The following is a 22,305-nucleotide window of genomic DNA, read 5'->3' as shown; positions in this document are numbered from 1 at the left end:
GCCTGACCTTACGGGCTGTTGCAGTTCACCCACAATTATGTGATCAAAAATTTGGTACTCCCAATGATCACCGGGCCACTTTAACTGCCATCAGCTGAGCACCTCCCACCCATCTATGCCCTTTTGGCCTCCTGGCATCCTGCACTCTGCCATCCCAGCTGACCTTTGGCATCTTTTTGTTTCCACTTCTGACGAAGCATCTCTTGGTCCTTCACACCAAGAGGCCCCTTGGCAGCATGCTTGCTCGCATCCCTGCTTGCTTTTTGTGGTGCCCTGGTGTGGGGCTGTGCTCCATGGAGCACTGCAGATCTGGGACTGCTGTTTGCTTGTCCCTGCTTCTTGCAACATGACAGTTCCAGCCTGGAGCACCACAAGAAGCAAGCAAGCATCAGCCCCAGATCTGTAACACCAAAAGGCCTCTCCATGCCACAGAAAAAAATAATGAAAAAAGCCACAAAATGCCCCTTTGCGCTGTTGCTGCTTTTGACTTTTTTTTCCATAGTGCAAGGGGATTTTCTGGTGTCATGCCTCTTTTAGCCTCTCCCCCCCCCCTCCCCGCCAAAACACAGCCATAGCCCAACTCAAACACACTTTATCAACAGAGGAAGCCAGAAGTTGGTGCAGATCAGCTGATGTGGTGGGGGCCAGGGTGGTAGGAGTCTCAGAGCGCAGAGTGGCAAGGGCAAATAGGACTGGGGGGGGGTGCCTGCAGCTTCCTGGGGGAATGGCAAGCAACTCCAGAACCACACAACTCGAGGTTTGTTTGCCATGTACTAGGAGGCCAGGCAAAAGGACAGATATGGGGTGGGAGAAATAGACAAGTGGGTGGGGGGACTTGGAAACAGCAGTTAGAAGGTTGGATCCCCACTTTACTGAGGGTCAGGAAACCATGTGATAATAATAATAATACAATAAAATACAATAGCAGAGTTGGAAGGGACCTTGGAGGTCTTCTAGTCCAACCCCCCGCCTACGCAGAAACCCTATACCGTTCCAGACAAATGGCTATCCAACATCTTCTTAAAGACTTCCAGTGTTGGGGCATTCACAATTTCTGGAGGCAAGCTGTTCCACTGATTAATTGTTCTAACTGTCAGGAAATTTCTCCTCAGTTCTAAGTTGCTTCTCTCCTTGATTAGTTTCCACTCATTGCTTCTTGTTCTGTCCTCAGGTGCCTTGGAGAATAGCTTGACTCCCTCTTCTTTGTGGCAACCCCTGAGATATTGGAACACTGCTATCATGTCTAGATGTTTCACTTTACAATTGCATTGCATGGCAATGGAAATTCTGGTCCCATTTATGATTGTAAGTCAAGGACCAGCTGTAAATATATTCATAGGTAAAGGTTCCCCTAGCACATATGTGCTAGTTGTTCCCGACTCTAGAGGGCAGTGCTCATCTTCATTTCTAAGCTGAAGAGCCAGCGCTGTCTGAAGACGTCTCCATGGTCATGGGGACTAAATGCCGAAGGCGCATTGAACACTGTTACCTTCCCACCAAAGGTCACCCCTATTTTTCTACTTGCATTTGTACATGCTTTCAAATTGCTAGGTTGGCAGAAGCTGGGGCAAGTAACGGGAGCTCACTCTGTTACATGGAACTGTCAAGCTTTTCTGATCGACAAGCTCAGTGTCTTAGCCACTGAGCCACCATGTCCCTTAAATATATTCATACAAACACAGAAACATTTCCTTTTAAAAATGAAGGACAATTTTTCCATTGAAGATTATTTTGTATTTTGATATAAAAAAGAGGTGCCAATACCAGGAGAAATAGGCATCTTTTGTAAGATGACACAATGGCAAGGATAAGACAATATGTAAGTAAACAGTCAGATGCTATTGGGTGAATCTTTAACTGATTGATGTTAAACATCATTAAAAATAGAGAATACTGGGTGCCATACATTGTAGTACTGAAGGCGGACAAAGTCATATTTTCTAACAAATCTATTGTGATTTGCATAAGACAAAGATACAGTAGGATATACCAGTAGAATCAGGATACAAATGAGATGCTACAACACAGTATCCATACACACATGTAACATAAATCTTTTCTAGAAAGGCCCTTGGTTTTTTTCCTGCTCATTCAATGATGTTGCAGTGCTGTATTGTATACTCTAACTCCATAAATGAATCCTGAATTCAGAAGACCGACTTCTGCACCAATAAAAGCTTCTTTTAGAGTGCCTTTGGAGAGACGGTTCTCAGCTCCATCAGTTAGTGAGAAAGTCTACTTTAGTCTTCTCCATGAGGTATGAGTGTGTTAAACAATGCCGGGAAAATATGAAAGGTTAAAATTGAAAAATGGGAGGAAAATGTAGTGTAAATTCCTGTGTGGTGCATCTTGTTCAGCAGATACTTCAAGTGAGCAAATAGGGGCTGCCAGGGCTAATGTCCTCCCAATGAGCTAGGATCCTGGGTGACCCAGTCACCCTAATGTTCTGGATTCTCATAACAAACTGAAACAAAAAGTGGCCTTCCTGACTGGGTTTGAACAACAAGGTAAAACTAGGCTGGCTAATTTGTAGTTGGTAAATGGTTCAAACTCAAATGCCCTTCTGTGTTGTGGGGCAATGATCATTTCTGTTTCCCAGATGAGGGGCGACAAGGCCCTTTTACAAACTTAAAACAACACAGCCAGCCCACTATTCCTTATAATGTGGCAGCCTAGTGGCGGAAATACCCTCAATGACCTGGGGAGCATCTAATTAAGAGTTGTGTAGCTTATTCTCTGGTAATATTGCACTGCTAATAAGAGCATACAAAACATTTGCTTGACCAATTCTTGAATACAGCTCATTTACCTGAAACATGCACTGCATGTTGAATATTAATTCAATCGAGCAAGTCCAGAGATATTTCACAAGAAGAGTCCTCCACACCTCTGCTCCCAACAGAATACCTTATGCCACCAGGCTTGAAATTTTGGGTTTAGATAATTTGGAACTACACCGCCTTCGGTATGACCTGAGCGTAGTACACAAAACTGGCTGCTATAATGTCCTACCTACGTCAGCTTCAACCACAACAACACAGGAGCACACAATAGACACACACTTAAGGCAAACCGCTCCAAACTTGATTGCAGAAAATATGACTTCAGCGATAGAGTAGTCAATGCCTGGAATGCACTACATGACTCTGTTGTTACATCCCCAAACCCCCCACAGCTTTAACTTTAGATTGTCCACTGTTGATCTCACCCCCTTCCTAAGAGGTCTGTAAGGGGGTGTGCATGAACACACCAGAGTGCCCATGGTCCCTATCCTAATGTTCCCTTTTATTCGTATCAATTTCCTGTATTCAGAATCATGTTTATACTTATATCTGTTATCTTAAACATGCTTGGCAAACAAAATAAACAAATAAATAAATCTCCCTTCTTGTCTCCTCGTGGACTGCAGTTTGACAGCCATCCTTCTGAGCCCAACTGCGGCCAAAGGGCCAGGGCCATTGTCGGGACCGGCCCGAGATTCCACGAGGGATCCGCGCACTTCTCAGCCCCTAAGGCGAGCCGCACCTCCAGCGGCCCTTTGCCCTCGCCCTCCAGCTTGGAGGCGGGACCGAGAGAGGGCGTCCCTTGCCCGCCCAGGTGCCTTTTAAAAGTGATGCGGGAGCGCCCGGCGCTGAGAGCGCAGCGCCATGCAGAGCCAGGGAAGCGGCGGATCGCGACGCAACAGCAGAAGCTGGCACCATGCGCCTGCCGCCGTGGGAGTCCGCGCTGCTGCCTCTGCGCGCTTCTCTAGTTGCCACAGCCGCCACTTACTGCCTGCTGTTCCTGCAAGTGGACGCCTATTTCGGGTCAGCGGCGTTTTCTCCTTTGGCTTCGGACGTGGGAACCTTTTCTCTTAAGTTTAGATTATTACATGTTTTCTATTCAGGTGTTCTCCTCCTCTTTTAATTTCCGTTTTTGTACGAATTTGGTTTTGTAGTTCTTTTCTATTTTCTTTCCTGCTCTCTCCCCCCACCCGTCTCTTTCTTTGCCTTTGATTGGATTTCCTTCCACCTGCTTTTCTTCCCTAACCTTTCCCAATCCCCCCCAAATACTCTTTCTTTCCTTCTTACTTTTTTGCTCTCTAACCCTAACCCATTGCTTTCAGATGGCGAAGCTAAACCGCCTTAACAGGTGTCCGACTGACTTCCGATGGACACGCCTAAAGTTGTCCTGTCCCCTTGTGTTTTGTTGACTTTAAATGGTACATATCCGTCTCTCCTTATTTCTTTCCCTTTCGTTTCCTTCCTTCAAACAATCCAGTCTGAATGGTTAGATACAAAGTTGCAATCCTAAACGCTGTCTGGGATTATACAGTTCTATTTCTCCAGAGTTTTACGGTTTGAAGAAGGTTGCTGCATCTTAATTGCTAGCCGGGCGCAATGCCGGTTTTACAGTTATCCTGCGAATGAATACATGACAAACTCAGCTCAACTGTCGGGGAACCTGACAGGGGATGGCATCAGTTAGACTTGCTGGAGGTGACCCTTCACTTCCTCCCCTCTCCTACCCTTCTGGCTATAAATGTTCTTTGCAACAGATCCATCGCCAGCTCAAAGCTCGGGCAGGTTGCATTAACTAGACGGAAGCGGGTAGTCGATCGAAAACGGACGAGGCTTCATGAAAAGACATGGGGCCAGATCCGACCATATAAACATTGCAAGCTTTTGTGTGTTTGTGGGGGTATGTGGGATAAGTAAATTATTTCATATTACTTTCTCACTATAGTTATGGATCTTAACCTTTAAAGATTCTGACACGTTCTGTATTTCATTCTATGATTGGGAGGAGGCTTTTAATTGTCCCCCCTCCTTCCCTCCCCCCATTCCAGAGGTGCAGAAAACTCTCCCATGCCCTACGGGCTTTGGAAGTTTTGCTGAACGCGCTCACTGAAATAAGGAACAATTTAGTCCCTCGGGAAGTTTATCATTTGGGTTGATCAGCGTGTGTATTTGCTAGGAGTTCCAGCACTGGAAGAGAGGACCACAAGTCTTGCGGATTTAATCATACAGGTGGTATCATATACAAGGTGATACAGTCCCAACCATGCTTATTTCCATTGAAATGATTGAGGCAACTCCTTGCTAGTTAGAACTCCTTATAATTTCAGAGGATCCATAAACAAGTTAAAATCTACTACAAGTACATTTTTACACCTTTTTATTCTTCCTTACAATCTACAAGCCATGACATAACACAATTTCAAGAGTTTGGGATTATACGTAAATTGCACCTTACTGTAGGGGTGTGAGGATGCATATATGTGTGCCTTGCGATGCAGGTATTTGAAATTCTCTTAAGATTTGAATTTCAAGAGATTGTATTTGCATTCTGGCTCAAGAGTCAAGACTGCAATCATACAAATGCTTACCTAAAGGTAAACACTGTTTTAATTATTGAGACCAATTTATGAAGGATTAAGATTGTATTATATTATTTCAAAAGTTCTCAGGAGATACATCAGTAAAATACTGTATGCATCAAATTTCTCTTGATGAGCAAGGGAAATATATTAATATGTAAGATTCTTGTATAATACCTGAGATTGCATATCCATGTACAGTTTTAGTTTTCAAACCTCAACCCTTCATTTTCCAAAACATTAGGCAATTTTTTCCATTGATTTAAATGCCTAACTCTGCTTCACTACTTAGTTTCAATCATGCAAGTGTTTTTTTAATATATTTTTAGTAAACCAGGAAGCAGAGTTAGTTTGCTAATAATAAATTTAAGAGGAATTCATGATGTAATCAATGTTTTGGTCCACTTAAATTCTTTTAGTCTGATTTAATTTTATCTTTCTCCATTTTGCCAATTTCTCCCCAAAATTCAGTATTTTTAGGTATATTGCAAAAGTGAGTTTGCCTGCAGAAGCAATAGTGTCAGTGGAGTTTTCCAACCTTCTTGCAGCACACTAAACTATAGTTTGTTGACTTATGGTTTCCTAAACAAGCTACAGTTTGTTCAGTCCTAGTTATACAGTCCTAGCATAAACCGCTGTATACAAACCATGCTGGTTGTTAACATAATGTCAAAAACTAAGCCTTGTTGTAGTTTACTACATTATATAAATGCATAGGCCAGTGATTTCACATAAATACAGTTTGCGTTCCAGAAGGGTTTATTATGTATTTACCCTCTTCCATAAGTTTAAATGACCCAAATGTAGATATTTTCCACATATCTTTTTCTACTGTTTCTTCCACACACACCCTCCCAAAGTCTATTAAAGAGGGGGAAATGGAATGTACAATACTGCCTAATTAGATTCGGACTTTAGACAAACTAGTGCCTTTAAATGTTACAAAGTATAAGTCTCATCGGCCCTGATAATTGACCATTCTAATGGCAGTTGTAGTCTAAAAGATCTGGAGAAAACCCGATTGCCTATTTCTAGACTAAAGCACTTCAGGGGTCTTTCTTAGTAGTTATTCTTACCCTTCATTATTAAGAGTTACAGACATCAATACATACACTCTTGAAGGCTTTGATGATTTTTTTTTAAAAAGTCTTGAATTCTAAAAGTTCAGAATGGAGATTTTGAGATTCGAGTTGTTTTCAGCATCTGTTCTGGAGAAAGGTGGGAATAATACACTATTTTTGAACTTATGCATATATTTTTCCTTGCAGCAAAGATCAACTAAGCCTCCTTATGTGATTTTGTGGCAGGCTTGAAAAGCTGTGTTCAATTTTATATGCTGCATCCAGCAATGTACAAATAATACTATTGGAATCCAAAACTAGGAAGCAGATTCAATATATTTGAAATCACTAGCCATTTATATACATTCTATGGATGTTGATGAGTGAATTAGGATCAACTCTGGATCTGATCTAAGGATACAAGCATTATCATGCATTGTTTTATAGAGGTAATTGCTTCTCTTCTCCCAAGATATGATCATTACAATCCTAGTCAAAATTGATAGGAACCCAAGTACTCTCTACATTAGTGGCTTCAAATCTTGGCAGCTTAAACATCTGTGGACTTCAATTCTGAGAATCCCCCAGCCAGCAGCCCGGCTATCCTTTTAGCATTTTCCAGGTATGTTGGGACTGCACACTTTGAAATATTGGCTCGGAATTTCAAGAATTATAACATATTGAAGTGTCTTGTTTTAGAAGACCTCTGTCATAGCATCTCTCGTCTGGGTTGCTGTGTCTATCTCTACCTGCATTTCAGAATGAGATATTAGTCAACTTTTTCTCCTTTCAGGAAGTGCATGCTCATACCCCAAGCAAGAGGAAATATTCTTTTTCTCCCAGGAATCACTTCCTTAATGCAAAACAAATATTGATTATTGCTTTAGGTGGATTTGGTTGCTTAAATAACTTAAGGGAGCTGCAATCTTACAACAGCTGTGTTCCTTTCGTTGATAAAACATTTTACTCCAGTTCTTTATGGGAACTGTTGCATATTTTGAGTGAGTTTCCTGTTTGTTATTACCAACCTTCAAAAGCAAGGACCAGCCACAGATAAATGTTGGAATGTCTGGACTCTACTTTCTGTTTCTGAAAGCCAATGAATGGGCTTGTTGATGCTCTTTGTCAACATTAGCCAGGTTGGATAGTTTTAAGAGCAAACCTGTAGATTCAAGGAAGGCTCTTTGTGAGTAATAATACTATCTATAAAATCATAGGCACTTTGCCTTAAAAAATATTGCTGGGAAGTGACATAAGTGAGTTCACTAATACACCCAGTTGGCCACTATGTAACAGAGGACAGAAGTCGTTAAGCCAGGGGAGATATGTACCATGGGGCAGGTCCTTAGCATTCCAGGTCCTTCCTTGCCCTTCAAGAAACCTGGTTGTGCTAAGCCCCAACAGGAACTGCTGTGAACAAGCAGGGACAGTGGAGAAAGGAGTCATTTTCTCCTCCTCTGATGCTCCAGAAGCTGCCATTGCTTGGTCATTAGCATCGATGCCATTTTCAGTTTCCCCTTTCTTCTCTAATCAATTGGATTGTCTGGAAGGTCAAGGGGGCTGACCACACAATGGAACTGAAACCCTCAGGATCTCTTCCAACTTCACCAGCATCCAATGGTTGCTGTTTTGCTCCAGCAAATCTTGATATGGTAATCTTCTTTACCCTCTACATCACCTCCCATGTCAGCCTTGGTTCCTTCCCCCTATGTGTCCAGAAAACTCTGAGTCAAGGTTATAGAACAAAATGCTGCTCTCCTCCTCCTCTGCTACCAACTCCTCCAGATCATCTAAAGTCCTGTAACACAGCCATGCACTGACCCAGAGCATCAGGAGAGTTCTCTGGGTTGAAACCATTGTGTGGTCAGTCCCCTTGCCCTTCCAGACAATCCAATCTGCTTTGGGGGAGGATGCAACTTTATCACCCTCCTCATCCTCTGGTGGACAACTTGTCTTTAGCCCTGTAAACATTGCTGGGGGGGGCTGAGACACAGAGAGAGAGAGAGAGAGAGAGAGAGAGAGAGAGAGAGAGAGAGAGAGAGAGGGAGGGAGGGAGGGAGGGAGAGGGAGAGGGAGAGGGAGGGAGGGAGAGAGGGGGGCTTGCTTTCAACCCAGAGAACTCTCCTGATGCTCTGGGTCAGTGCATGGCTGTGTTACAGGACTTTAGATGATCTGGAGGAGTTGGCAGCAGAGGAGGAGGAGAGCAGCATTTTGTTCTATAACCTTGACTCAGAGTTTTCTGGACACATAGGGGGAAGGAACCAAGGCTGACATGGGAGGTGATGTAGAGGGTAAAGAAGATTACCATATCAAGATTACCTTGATATGCAAGATCTGTTACCAGAGTGATGATGAATGAAAACTATTTTAAGTCTACAAGAAACAGCCTACGTAAGTGCCTCAGTGAACTGGAAAGGGCCCCCTTATTCATTTTATTTGTTACAAGAAGGAAGGTGGTTGTATATACTTGCAAGATTCTGTTGTTATAACTCCATGATGGTGAACCTATAGCACACGTGCCACAGGTGGTATGCAGATCCCTTTCTGCAGACACATGAGCCGTTGCCCCACCTCAGCTCCACCGCGCATGCATGCACGTACGCCGCCCACTGGCCAGCTGATTTTCAAGTCTCTGCTGCACATGCGCAGGGGTCAGAGTGCATGCGGGGCAGGTGAGCGGGGGTGGGGGTGGCTCCCCCCTGCAGCCCATATTTGGTCCCAGGAGACTGCAAGGAGGCCTGCTAGGACAAAAATGGGGCGCAGGGAGGGGTCGTGCCTGCATGCATGGGGGAGTGTTTGTGTGTGCATGTGCAGAGAGGCGGGGCACACGGGTGAGTGTCATGCACACATTGCATTATGGGTGTGGGCACACATATGTGCGTGCTGTTACGCGCTTTTGGCATGCAATGACAAAAAGATTAGCCATCACTGTTATCACCAATCTTAATAAAAATTTTAGTTATCCTGTGGAGTTGATTCTTGGTCTAGTCTACCTGGAAACATGGTCTGGTCTACCTAGATGTGTTGAACTACATCCTTGGGGAGCAGTTTCTCATAGGATGCTAAACCAGAATGAACCTGATGTGTTCTGTGGAAGGGTGCTGCTTGAGGATGAAGGGAGATGTGGTTCAACACATCTGGAAGTATTAGAATTGGTCCCAGAAACATCAGCTAAGGCCTCTGAGCCATACACAAACAGGTCTGCCAGCAGAGAAGTGGAGGATAGATAGCAGGTTGACAGCTATTGATGAAAATACTCTGCAGATAGCTAGAAAGCATTTTGAGAATTAGGAATTTTGGGCAAAGTATTGGAGGCTAGACCTAAATAACAGGACCCAATGGACAGAATTCTATGTATTTGAGGGGCCCATAAATTTATATGTCAGTCCTATTTCATCAAATACAACTGAGACAAGCCAGTTAGGATCAATGTTCTATTAAACAGTGATTTTTTTAATATTTTCAAAAAGCAATGCCAGGGCAACTATTTTCAATGTGTTTTATACTGAAAACATTCATTCTAACATTATCCAAATTTGTTTAATTATGTCTCTACAATTATGTTTCAATCAAAAACACAAAGAACCCTAGGAGAGACGAAGGATAACCATCGTTTAGCCTAATTCAGTCACCTTGCAGTCTCACCATTTGATCCTCAAGGTAGATGGAAGAACCACAATTCCAATACTTTCCAGAAGGCTAGCATAGATAGTGCTAATCTTATTTCAGGGAGAATGATGTTCTGGGGGTGGGTGGGTGGAAGCTACAGTAGAAAATAAAGTTGCCTCTTGTGACCCACCAGGAGGATCTCCTTAGCGGTCCAGACCTGGAGCATATCTCTTTTGCAGGACCTGATGGGATGGATAGATGTAACCACAGTAACTTGAAATGTACCTGGAAGCAAATCAGCAACCAATGTAGTTCCAACCAACCAAACTACAACCGATGTAGTTTGTGGAGCCATGATGTGAGGTGTGCCATCCAAGAGGCACACATAACTGCCCATGCAACCACATTCAGCAATTAAATCTTCCAAATGCTCTTCAAGGGCAGCTCCAGGTAGAGTGCATAATGGCAATCCATCCTGGAAGTAACCAGGGCATGAGTGAAAATGAATAGACCCTCATGGTGCAGGAAGGGGTGCAACTCATGCACAACATAAAGCTGTACAAATATTTAATGCAGCAACCGGTGATTAATGTCTAAATCAGTTGTCCCTATTCCCTATAGTTGTGTTGAACTATATTTCTCATAATTTACCACAAGCTTTAGGAACATAACTTCTTAGAGATTCAGCTAATACCAAAAGCTTGGGATTTTGTATAATCTGAGAAGTACTATTATACAAATAATTCTATAAATAGAGAGTTACAGAAAGTTTATATTGTATTGTAGTTATTATTAATCCTCAAATGATTTGGAAATTGTGGTCTTCTGTTGAGTTCCTTCTAGTTCACTTCCAAACTGATTGGAGTTCAAAGTGCCCAGAAGAAATTAGAACAGGATATGTGGATGCTGCATCGGCACAGCTTGTATCTTGATGAAATTGCAGCCATTTTGTTCTCTGTTGGTTATTTGGAAATTTACTTACTTAATCATTAACCAACATCGTGCATTGGCTGGAAGAAGACCTCTGGGTGGGTGCAAGAGTTTGAGCATTCCACCCTTGGGAGGTGATAAGCATCTCTTTCTTTGCGTGCTCTCTCAAGACTGGAGGCCTTTTGGCTGCCTGGCGCTAGGCGTATGCATGCTTGATAGATCACAGGTTCTGATGTACAACCTGTCCTGTAAATGAACTCGGGTCAGGTCCAGGAAATGCCCAATCTCAAGGCTGGGTTATGTACAAGCAGCAGAGGCAAAATCTTGAGAGCAATAGCCACCAGGGGCATGAGTAATATTGGAAGAGATTGGTTTGGAATGATGATGGCCAGGATGGCGGATGAATTATAGAATAAAACCCCCGGGAGACTTATGTTGAACTTCCTGGCAGTTTTTCTCTCTCTCTTTCTTCTACTAATAGGAAACCTTGGAGGATGAGGTTGAGTGAGAAGATGTTTGACTCTTTTCTCACATTACTCAGAATCAATCCACCTGCTCTTAAAGTGTTTTCTACCCATTAAAAGAAAACTGTTGGAAGAAACATGTATAACAACAAAATCATTAGACTCTAAGGATGCATTTCAGGTTTTTTGGGGGGAGGGGGCAATGAACGGGCAGAGGGTAGGAGGAAATGGCTCAGAAGTATATAACATGACTTAGAGTTTGGCTCTGAGTTATAAATTGTATTCTCAATTGTATTCTCTTGGCTGTGATTTTTCAACTAAACTTCTGATATAATTTGTTTGAGTTATAGAAAGAGTAGCAAGCTCTAAAGACATTTTAATACAATCCAAGTTTGTTGTTCCTAAGAACAAAACGGTCACGTTTATTTTATTGGGCATTGTTCTTTTATTGGGCAATTTGTTGCAATAACTTCCCTTCTAAACTTAAGCTATGAGCACTTGGCCCTGTATGAAAAACTGAGTGATTCCCCTAACTTGATAATTTTTCCTTTTACAATATATTAATTTGTATGTGGTAGAAGATGGAAAGATGATAGAATCATAATGAAATACAATATCAAGAATGCTAGAAAAATGTATTGTGAATAAATGAACCTGGGTATTCAAAGATTTATCTTCCCAAACTTGGTAAACTACAAAATCCCAGTCAATTTAAGATTTAATTCATAATTTGCTTTCAACTTTAAAATCTGGCCCATAAAAAGAAACTATGATATAATCTCAATACCATTCCACTTTGCAAAGATATCATCTAAATATTTCTTATACTACTTTTATATTATTGTTCTTATGTGGTACACATATGATCTAGCTAATGTGACAACAACTGGCCAACCTTGGTTGATTTGGGAAACTAAGTTGAGAGTAAATCCCCAGCTAGTAGGATAGATTATAATGCCATGTTTAAAAAAAACCCTCATAAAAAGAATAAAAAAAATATTAAACTATTTTTAATGGTTCTTTCTGGTGATATCTAAATTCTGAAGACAAATTCTGCAAATACTAATATATAAAGTGTGTATTTGTACGTACATATGTACATAAATAAATAAATAAATACATAATTTTAAGTATCTGGTTACAGTATAGCAAAGGGGCAGCCTTTGGAATGATTAACATATTTGAGTTTAAGCTAAATGTGTGGACTTTGGAACTTTTTGAATCATCTGAAATGTTGCAGTGGACACCCCACCTCCCAAGAAATCCAGCAAAATAATGTGGTCTCTGCTACTTATGATTGAACCTAGTTTAATGGAAGTAAATCAAAGTGTAGTTTTGGTAATTCATCTAAATCAGTGTTTTTAGACCTTAGCAGTTTTAAATTATGCAGACCAACTCCCAGAATTATGCCTCTGTGAGACACCTCTACAATATATAGTTTAGTTTCCCTTTTCCTTTTTTCTTTTCTACAAGTAGTGCAAATACTATGTATAATTCCTATCATCTTCTATAGTCATTCTATTGGGGAATAATTGGATACTTTGTCTAATAGCTGTAGAGGGCACTAACTAAATGAACATGGCTCTAAAATCCATCCCAACGTTTGTTCCCTGTCCAAAGTTTTATTTTACCAAAACTTGTTCCAAAGGAAATCTTCCTTAAAGATATTTGAATTTTGACCACCAAACTGCAGACTTGACCTCAGAAGTTCTTTAAGCATTTAGAATCTCCATTAGAAGATAGCCACTTGGTTCTTTTTATCTTCCTTATATTGCAGCAAATTGTTTTAATGGAAAAAATAGATTGAATCAAACATTCAACCTCCAAATTTGTCTGTTCATCTCTCTTGAAATCTTGCCAAGCTGTTTTTCTTTCCTACAGGTGAATCCCCCAAGGTGTATCCCTATCAATCTATAGACAGACCTTTTCTGTTGCTTCTGCTTTGTCTCAGATGTCGGATTTTCAGTAGAAGGGCTTCACACTTTCTCCCGCCCCTCATCAATTCTGTAACCATTTCAATTCTCTACATGTAACCGAGCCCTAAGCTAACATGGGATGGGTAACTGAGATGGCCATCATATACTGATTATCTGTTAAAGCCTAGTGGCAATAATTCATTCTCTGGTTTATCAAACCAAGCCTAACTTACTTCTCTTTCTCTTAGCCTGACCGGAAAAGAAACCTTGATTCAGTTTCCATTGCTGGCATCTTCAACAAATCCTGCCCATTGGAAGGCTCACTTGAAGCAATGTGACCTGCTCAGGCTCTCCCAGAAGCAAAAGAGGCTTTGTCGTCGGGAGCCGGGGCTGGCCGAGACTTTACGAGATGCCATCCGCCTCGGAGTCCTTGAGTGCCAGCACCAGTTTCGCAATGAGCGTTGGAACTGCAGCCTCGATGGGAGGACAAACCTGTTGAAGAGAGGTAAACAGGAACATCTGGTCTATTAGGTTTATGAACCCCCCCAATAACCCCAGGTTATTAGGTTTATGAACCCCCCCCAAAGAAACCTCCTGGCTTCTTTCTCTTTGTGTGTCCAATTCCTTCAGTCATAATTAGAAGCTAGGAAAAAAGGCATCAGGGGAGAGATAATTTAACCTTGTCAACAAATCACAAAATTGATAGGCTGCCGTTTTTACTTAACTTGGTTACCACTTTTTCAATTTTGAATGCAGATAAGAAGAAGCCTTCCTCTCTAGGCTCAAAACATAAGCACTAGGTGATTAGAGTTTTAGCAGGCTGAATAGCAGTGACCTTTTATCCTCCCCTCACTTGTGATATTCTCTAGGCTTTTAGGAAAGTATTTTTTCTTCCTGTGTGCAATTGTTATTGGAACTAGTTCACACTAGTGGGGAAGGAATAGAACAAACTACTTCTCTTCTGCTAGCTTGTGGGGTTGTCTGCATGGAATTCCCTCTCACTTCTTTTTCATTTCATTTGTTAAATATAAGGATGTGATATTCCAATGTTTGCCTTCAGGTATGCTTTGATCCTAAAAGTATGGTCATTTTATTTGTATTAAACCTTTTATAGCAGTTTCCATTGTTCAAAGTTGTTTGCAAAGCAGTAGGATGTGATTTTAAAAACTCTTTCACAATAGCTCATAGCCCAAGACTCCAATCCTATACACCTTTGCTTTGCAATAAATCTAGCTGTGTGTGGAATTGGAGATACTTCTGAGAATACATTCATATAGGATTATGTAGCATGATTAAAAAAAAGAGAGGACAGCAAAGCAGTACTTAAACCAGCTATTAATAAAAGAATGTGCCTTGTCAAAAAAATTAAGGAAAAACATTTCCAATATTCACTTTAATTTCACGATGTTAATCAATAGTAAGATTCTACTTAGAATGTCAGTCTGGTGTACTGTTTAAGGTGCTAGACCAGAAGTGGGGAAATTGTAGACTTGCCTTAGATCGCGAGCGTCCAACTTTGGCAACTTTAAGACTTGTGGACTTCAACTCTCACAAATGTGAATGTTGCCAAGGCTGGACACCCGCCTTAAACACCTATGTCTTTAGGCCAGGCACTCTAGTTTAGGAGGAAGGAATGAGAAGCACTTCTGCTTAGGAGGAAGGAATGAGAAGCACTTAGGAGGAAGGAATGAGAAGCACTTCTGAAAAATGTTGCTAAGAAAATTGTAGGGACTTACTTATGTAGTGTCAGAAGTTAAGACTAACTCAAAGGCATGAAGAAAGGTTTCAGCTTATCTTGTTGCAGGCATTTAATTAAACACCTTTCTAGCAGAGAAAACAACAACTTAGTCTCAAGAGCTAAGGACCACAGCAGGATTTACCTTTCTTATAGGAGGGAGCCCATGCAAAGGTTAAGCCCATACAGAAGCAAAACTTCAGTACTTCCACAAATACCTGTTGAGGCATGCAAATAGTACAGGGCTTCTTGTCTGCATCCCCACTTCCAGCTTAGATTTATTCAGTTCTTACGACCCTCACTCCTGCTTGGCTTTGTTTTCCTAGGTTTCAAGGAAACAGCATTTCTCTATGCAGTGTCTTCAGCAGCATTAACTCATTCCCTTGCTCGAGCATGCAGTGCTGGGCGAATGGAGCGCTGTACCTGTGATGATTCACCTGACTTAGAGAACCGCAAAGCTTGGCAGTGGGGTGTGTGTGGTGACAATCTCAAGTATAGCATCAGGTTCCTGAAGAACTTCTTGGGCCAGAAGAAGGTTGGGAAAGATCTGAGGGCCAAGGTGGACATCCATAACACAAACGTGGGCATCAAGGTAAGGTGAATTTGCTGCAGGACCAGTTCAGGAGAGAGAGAAAGAGATGGAAAATATTTTTTTAAATCTTTATCACCATTCCACTCCCACTGGGGGATTAACTGAACTCTGAAATATTAGATCTGTATCTTTCTTGGCAGCATATGGTCAAAACAGTGGTTTCCACAGTGACATTATAAAAGTGATTATGCAACAGGGTAGAATAAAGCAAGCGTTTATAATGAGATGGGTCATTTCTTTCTTCATGTTGATTCTGAGGATTTTGTAAAGAGGTACAAAATCCTAAATTGACAAGCCTAATGCAAAGGTTGAGTCAGAAATGCACAAACAATATTTGGAAATCCTTAAAAGCTTGCATGGATAGGGCTTAAGAAGTAGAGAGGATAAATGCTCGTGTACAGGTTTCAGCAGATGTTTGTCAGCTGGCAACCTCCAGACAAATTAGATTATATGGATCACCTCACTGTATCTTGATGTTTAAATTTGACTTGAACTGGATGGACATTTAGAGAAAATGCAAAACATTTTTCAAAAGCTGTAGCTCTGTAGTAAGCATTTTAAAAGGTTTCCCTTGTTTCCCCCCCTAAAAGATGATGATTTCTACACATGTGCATGCCATCTAAAAGCAGGAAACACATTGCTTTGTTCACAAACATTATCTTCAGATGCAAAGTTGATTCTCTGATGAATTACTTGCTTAAATGCCACAGTCGGTACAGAATGTCTGTACTGCGTGTCAATGCAGAAATCAGAAGCACTGATTCAGTGGGTTATCATCTCATCTCTATGTGTGGTATTTTAACCTAAAATAATGAGGAAGCAATTTAGTCCCAATGATGTGAATATAAGTAGTCCTTGACTTATGACCACAATTGAGCCCCAAATTTTGGTTGTTAGGAGAAACAGTTAACTGAATTTTGCCCCAGAGTTTGCTTTTTTACAAAACTGCCAACCAGGGTAAAATGACCCTTCATGTTGCCCAAATTTGCAACCTAAATTTGAAGTCACTTTATGTATTCTAGATAATCTTTCTGGAGTCATAAAACAAAGGTACACCATTTTATAAAAAAAAACTCTTTTACATTATTACAAAATTTGAATTTCAGTCCTTTCAATCATATGCTTTCTCACTGATCCAACAATGTATTATGTCTAAAATTCTTAGCACATTTTTATCATATATTCTTTCATTTGTTAATTTCTATGAATTTCAGCAAGTTTTTATATTTTTGCAATTACATATTTATCATTTGTACATAATTCAATTTTAAGTATTGTTTTCTGTTGCTCAATTCTAAATGTCCTGTAGTCTACCTTAATTTGTTTCTCTTAACAGTGCATACAAAAAACTATTAAAAACCAAATCCTTCAGCCGCCAGTTCCCTGATTTCATCTTATATTTTCTAACAATTATTGATAAGTTTAATTATTTTCACTTCATCTACTCCTCCTTTCTCTAAAACCTTCATGTGCTGAGACTCATAAAAATATTTTCAGGCACAGTCTGGGTTTATATCTATTTGATAGTCTAGATTTTGATAATGTCCAAAAGAAGATTCCAATATGAAATTACTGAAGTGTTTTGGGGTTAATCAGGATTATGCAATTCTTATACTTGCAGAAGTTAAATTTGAGCAATATAGTTGGTACAATTGGATACATGGACAGTGGGCTTTAGCCTACAAAAGCTTATAGTAATAACTGCTTGGTTTTTAAGGTAATTTGATTTCCTTTTCCTTTATGAATACAAGTTTGCTTATTAAAGTGTTAGATTTCCATTATGTTTTTCCTCCAGAGCTCAAGATATCTTATTGGGGAGGGGTTCTCTCTTCAGTTTATATACGTAGTAACAGTTCTGTGAGGCAAGTACAGCTGAGAAAGCATGATTGAGCCAAAGTTACACATGAATAAGGAATTTTGACTGAACTGGACTTGAACAAAGGGTGTATTCTTTGGATTCATTGGTGAATTATTTGGAGAAGTCATTACCTGAATGGTCAAATCTATTTGAATGGACGATCTGGCTTTATAAATTTTCTGATTTTCTTCCTTCTGTCCTTCCTTCCTTCCACTTATTGATAACTCTGCAACATGGCTGATACTTTTTTTCTTTCTCTTCCACAGGCTGTGAAAAATGGCCTGAAGACCACTTGCAAGTGCCACGGTGTGTCTGGCTCGTGTGCTGTGAGAACCTGCTGGAAACAGTTGTCTCCTTTCCACGAGACAGGAAAGCTCCTGAAGCTACGCTACGATGGTGCTGTCAAAGTCTTCAGTGCCACCAATGATGCCATGGGACAATCAGAGCTCGTGAGCCCCCAGCATCATGGCCGCTTAGCTAAAGGCCCTGCTGCTCCACGCCCCACCGATCTGGTTTATATGGAAGATTCTCCTAGCTTCTGCCGACCTAGCAGGTATTCAGTGGGCACAGCTGGAAGGACGTGTTCCCGTGAGGCCAACTGTGACAGTATGTGCTGTGACCGGGGTTACAATATCCAGACCCACATTGTTACCTTCTCTTGCCATTGCCAGGTGCAATGGTGCTGCTATGTGGAATGTCAGCAGTGCATGCAGGAAGAAGTGGTTTACAGCTGCAAGCAATAAGACTTTGAACCAGGGAATTGGAGAACAATGGCTAGTTTCCAATTAAGATTGCATCTAGGTCTAAATATCATGATGACTTTGACTTCTTTGATATAGTAATTCCCACCTTGATATTGGATCTAAAACCTAAAATAGGAGTAATTTGTGCCCGGTCAAAGCATTGAAATTACTTATTTGAGGTCGAGCAGGCAAGGAGAAAGCATAAAATAAGTGCAAACTGACCCTCAGGATTGTCTGGAGAGAGTTGGAGAACTCTGCCTAGAAGATGGTTAAGGACCTATCTTATACTGCCAGGACCTTGGTTCACCTGTCTTAGGGCTGTTAATTCTGACCAAAGTAAGATGTCTTTCTTAACCTAAGACCTCTTCCAAGTGGAGAAGTCCGGAACTGAAAATTGAAACCTTAATTGTGAGAAGTATGAATAATTTTGCCCTCCACTCCCTAATTTTGCAAGTAGCATTCCCTAACTTGAATATCTGCAGGTAATATAACTTCATTTCCAATGGTCATGGGTTATTCTATTTGGGAATAATGAGGCTTGAGATACAATAACTCTGAAAGCTCCAAGTTAGGATATTGTCAAGCGCAGGAAATCTGGGTGGTCCAAATGAATATTTCTATCCAAGGCTCTCTAAAATAATCTGAACTTCTAATGGTCAAAGCAAATTGGCGGTAAAGGTCAACAGAATTCAAGGTGGGCTGGACTTAGATCTCTTGTAGGTGTGAAAGGTGTGAAAGGACTTAAGGCAGATGATGCATTCGGGTTCAGCCTGGTCATCTCCTATAGGCATGCTATGTTAGACCAAGAAAAATATTTTGTTTAAATCAAAGATCTGAGTAGCAACTAGTAATAAATAGCAAAATGGTAAGAGCAGTTCTGAATAGAAGGCAAACAAATCAAAACTTCCCAATTGTTCTCAGGTCCAACATCATTCTAAGGCATCTTGGTAGCAATCCTATTGTTCTAAAAAGGCCACATTTACTGAATCCTCTCCTGGGCCTTTTGAAAAAAAGTAGCTGGGTGACTCTGGGCAGCTGATATCTATCTACAGGGAGTCCTTGATTTATGGTCATAACTGAGCCCATCTTTTTTGTTGCTAAGTTTCTTTGTTACGTGAGTTTTGCCCCATTTTATGACCTTTCTTGCAACACTTGTTAAGTCAATCACTGCAATTATTAAGTAGTAACACAGTTGTGAATCTAGCTTCCCCATTTACTTTGCTTGTCAGAAGGCCACAAAAGATGATGATTTGCGACGCTGCAACTGTTATAAATATGAGCATCAAAATTTTGATCTCGTGACCATGGGGATGCTGCAATGGTCCTAAGTATGAAAAACGGTCATAAGTCACTTTTTTCAATGCCATCGTAACTTCAAACAATCACCAAATGAAAGGTTGTATGTTGAGGACTACCTTGTGCTTTAAGCACCGCTAACCACCGCTACCATTTTTACTGAGATAGAAAATAATGCTACTGGGGAAATTTGGGTGAAAGTTCTCCCAAAACTGGTCAACCAAAACTCGCATGCTGATCACGTTTGTCCTTGATTAGAGAGCTCCAGGGCAGAATTATTTATCCCCTGATATACTTAGGGGTAGGATCTGTGCTGAAGACTACATTCCTCAAGGCTGAGACAGAATAAGTGTGAGCAATACGGTAAGCTTGAGAAAGACCACCAATATTTGTAAGCCTTTGGGGATTTGAGAGTTGGGGTGTGGTGGTGGAAATGTATAATTTTAGTTCACAGTGAAATATCCTAGTTAATAGTTATTGACAGCAGTTGTGGAAGATTTAAAGAGGCAAGTTTGGGAGCATAAGCACACTCAGTATAATAATTTTAGTACTTGAAAGGGTGAGAGAAGATATCTAATTTGCAATACTTTGAATAAAATGCGAACTAAAGTTCCTGGTTTTGATGTTCTGGAACGCCAAATTTGTAAAGCCAAACAAACATCTAGGGCTAGAATGGGGAATCAATAGATCTAACCACTGGTAGGATTCAAATAATTTAACAACCGGTTCTCTGCCCTAGTGATTTTTTCCAACAACCAGTTCACCAAACTGCCCAGAAAGTTAACAACCAGTTCTCTTGAAGTGGTGTGAACCAGCCGAATCCCATCACTGGATCTAACTCTACTTGCTAAGTGGAGCTATCTGTTTTGCAGAACCTCAAGCAGTGAAGCTTCTCCAAAATTCTATTCCTTTCTTTGGGACTCTCTCTCTGTTTCACTTGAGTCTCTTCTTTTTCCCCCCTCATTAAAAAATGGAAGATGTAAATAAAGCTGGCAGATACAGATTTTACTAGTCCTTCTGCCAAGTGGGTTTGTCCCTATTAAGAGAAATGGATATTGTCAATATTTTTCGGTTAAATCCTAAATATAGTATCACCTGATCTATTAGACAAGGTATTGCATTAGGAATAGATTAAGCCCTAGAACAGGTCCATTTCTCTAGTTTAGAGGGGGGGGGGAAGGATGGCAGGCAGCTTCAACACAAAATGAATGTTTGGTATATTGCACAGTGGTTTAGGTACTTCTTTCCTTTATTTCATTATGTCTTATTATTTTTTAGCAAGTATTAAAATTAGATAATAGCAGAGCTCTAGTTTACGCATTCTCCTGAATTGTAGGAATTACTAGAGTTCTTTCCATTTAAGAATCTTTATGGCGTGCTTTGGGATTAGTTTTCTTTGCGGAACATATTTTTTTTTGTATGTGAAAATCATTAATATTAATGTTAATACAAGTATATTATCTTGATATAGATAAAGAGAGCTAAAAATAGAATATAAAATATTGAGACTTAAGAGTTGAAGGAATAGTAGTTGAAAGCATATATTTCATAATCTATGAGAATTTATTCTTCAGAGGATATTTCTCTATTTCAATCTACCAGTTTAAAGGTGTCTTAAAAATAAAATAATAATGGGGATTATTATGGCCTTTAGAGTTGCCATCCACAATTAGCATCTGGGCAACTGACTGAGTACATCCACAATTTAACTATTCCTGAGTTTAAATGAGCACAAATAGAACTAGAAATTAATACAGACAGAACTAGATGCAACTTTATACATATGCATATAGAACTAGAAAGAAAATAAATTGAATTTCCTTTTTGGCAACACAATAAATATCTACTTTGGTTAGACACCTAAGAATAAAAGATGGCTGAACTGATTTATTTAAGCTTTTGTAAGCCATTAAAAGTGGCTTTGGTGGACTGTGATTTTGGTAGATCACAAGCAAATCATTGTTCAGTGTGAATTTAAAGAAATACAAAATGATGGGATATTATTATACTATTAATGATAATGTGCGAAAGCTATTGGGATACATAGAAAGTTGTAATAATACAAGATGACAAACTAGTAGACCAAGAGAATACTGATAAAGATTAATGTTTTGCAGTGAAAGGAATGGGTAAAGAAAGAGCTTGAGTAGAATACTGTAGGTCATTATTTTTTCAGTTTGGTTTACATCCCAAGTTTTCTATGAGTAAAAAAATAAAAAGTTCCCTTGAAGGAATAAAAAAAGAATGAAAATAACTGATCTTCTGCACAAATTTTAAATACATAGATTTAATGCAGGATTAGATCTCCATCTCAAAGGGTAGACATCACATGCTCTTTTCTGATTGCTGTAGGTACTTGGCTGCCAGCTTCAGTATGGTACAAATGCCACATTCTGTCACGTAAGGTGTCCTAAACCTAAAAACATTGGAAGACATTTCAGTTTGTTTTGTGGTGCTGCAAATATAATTGGAAAGCAGATTGCCTTTTATTGAGGTTTGTCTGCCTCTCTTTCTGTCTGCTTCAGAGACTCCATACAGACAGTAAGCTCTATGCTTTACAACAGGGGTGGACCTTGATTGTTTACTCCAGGATGTCTTGCTCTGAAGCAAGCTGTTAATTGGCAAGATAATCTATCGTGATGCAACAAAAGGGGGGAAAATCACTCTTGTTGCAGGTGGTACAATATCTTGCACCAGTCCTATACCTGTACATTTGTGAAACAGTTTTTCATCTAAACTATG

The 22,305-nt window shown here is 40.3% G+C and overlaps 1 protein-coding gene across 1 annotated transcript; it reads left to right on the top strand.

Annotated features, from left to right (window-relative positions):
- Positions 1–3,699: 3,699 nt before the first annotated feature.
- On the top strand, positions 3,700–18,267 carry WNT9B (Wnt family member 9B; the record flags this gene model as incomplete). The annotated part of the gene is made up of 4 exons (XM_081970639.1): positions 3,700–3,806; positions 13,588–13,844; positions 15,401–15,666; positions 17,791–18,267. 4 exons carry the CDS (start codon positions 3,700–3,702, stop codon positions 18,265–18,267), a joined length of 1,107 nt encoding a protein of 368 aa, XP_081826765.1.
- Positions 18,268–22,305: the final 4,038 nt, after the last annotated feature.

The sequence above is a fragment of the Natrix helvetica genome, assembly GCF_964273705.1.
Source record: "Natrix helvetica genome assembly, chromosome: Z".
Taxonomy (NCBI): domain Eukaryota; kingdom Metazoa; phylum Chordata; class Lepidosauria; order Squamata; family Natricidae; genus Natrix; species Natrix helvetica.
This window is presented reverse-complemented; position numbering and strand designations above follow the sequence as displayed.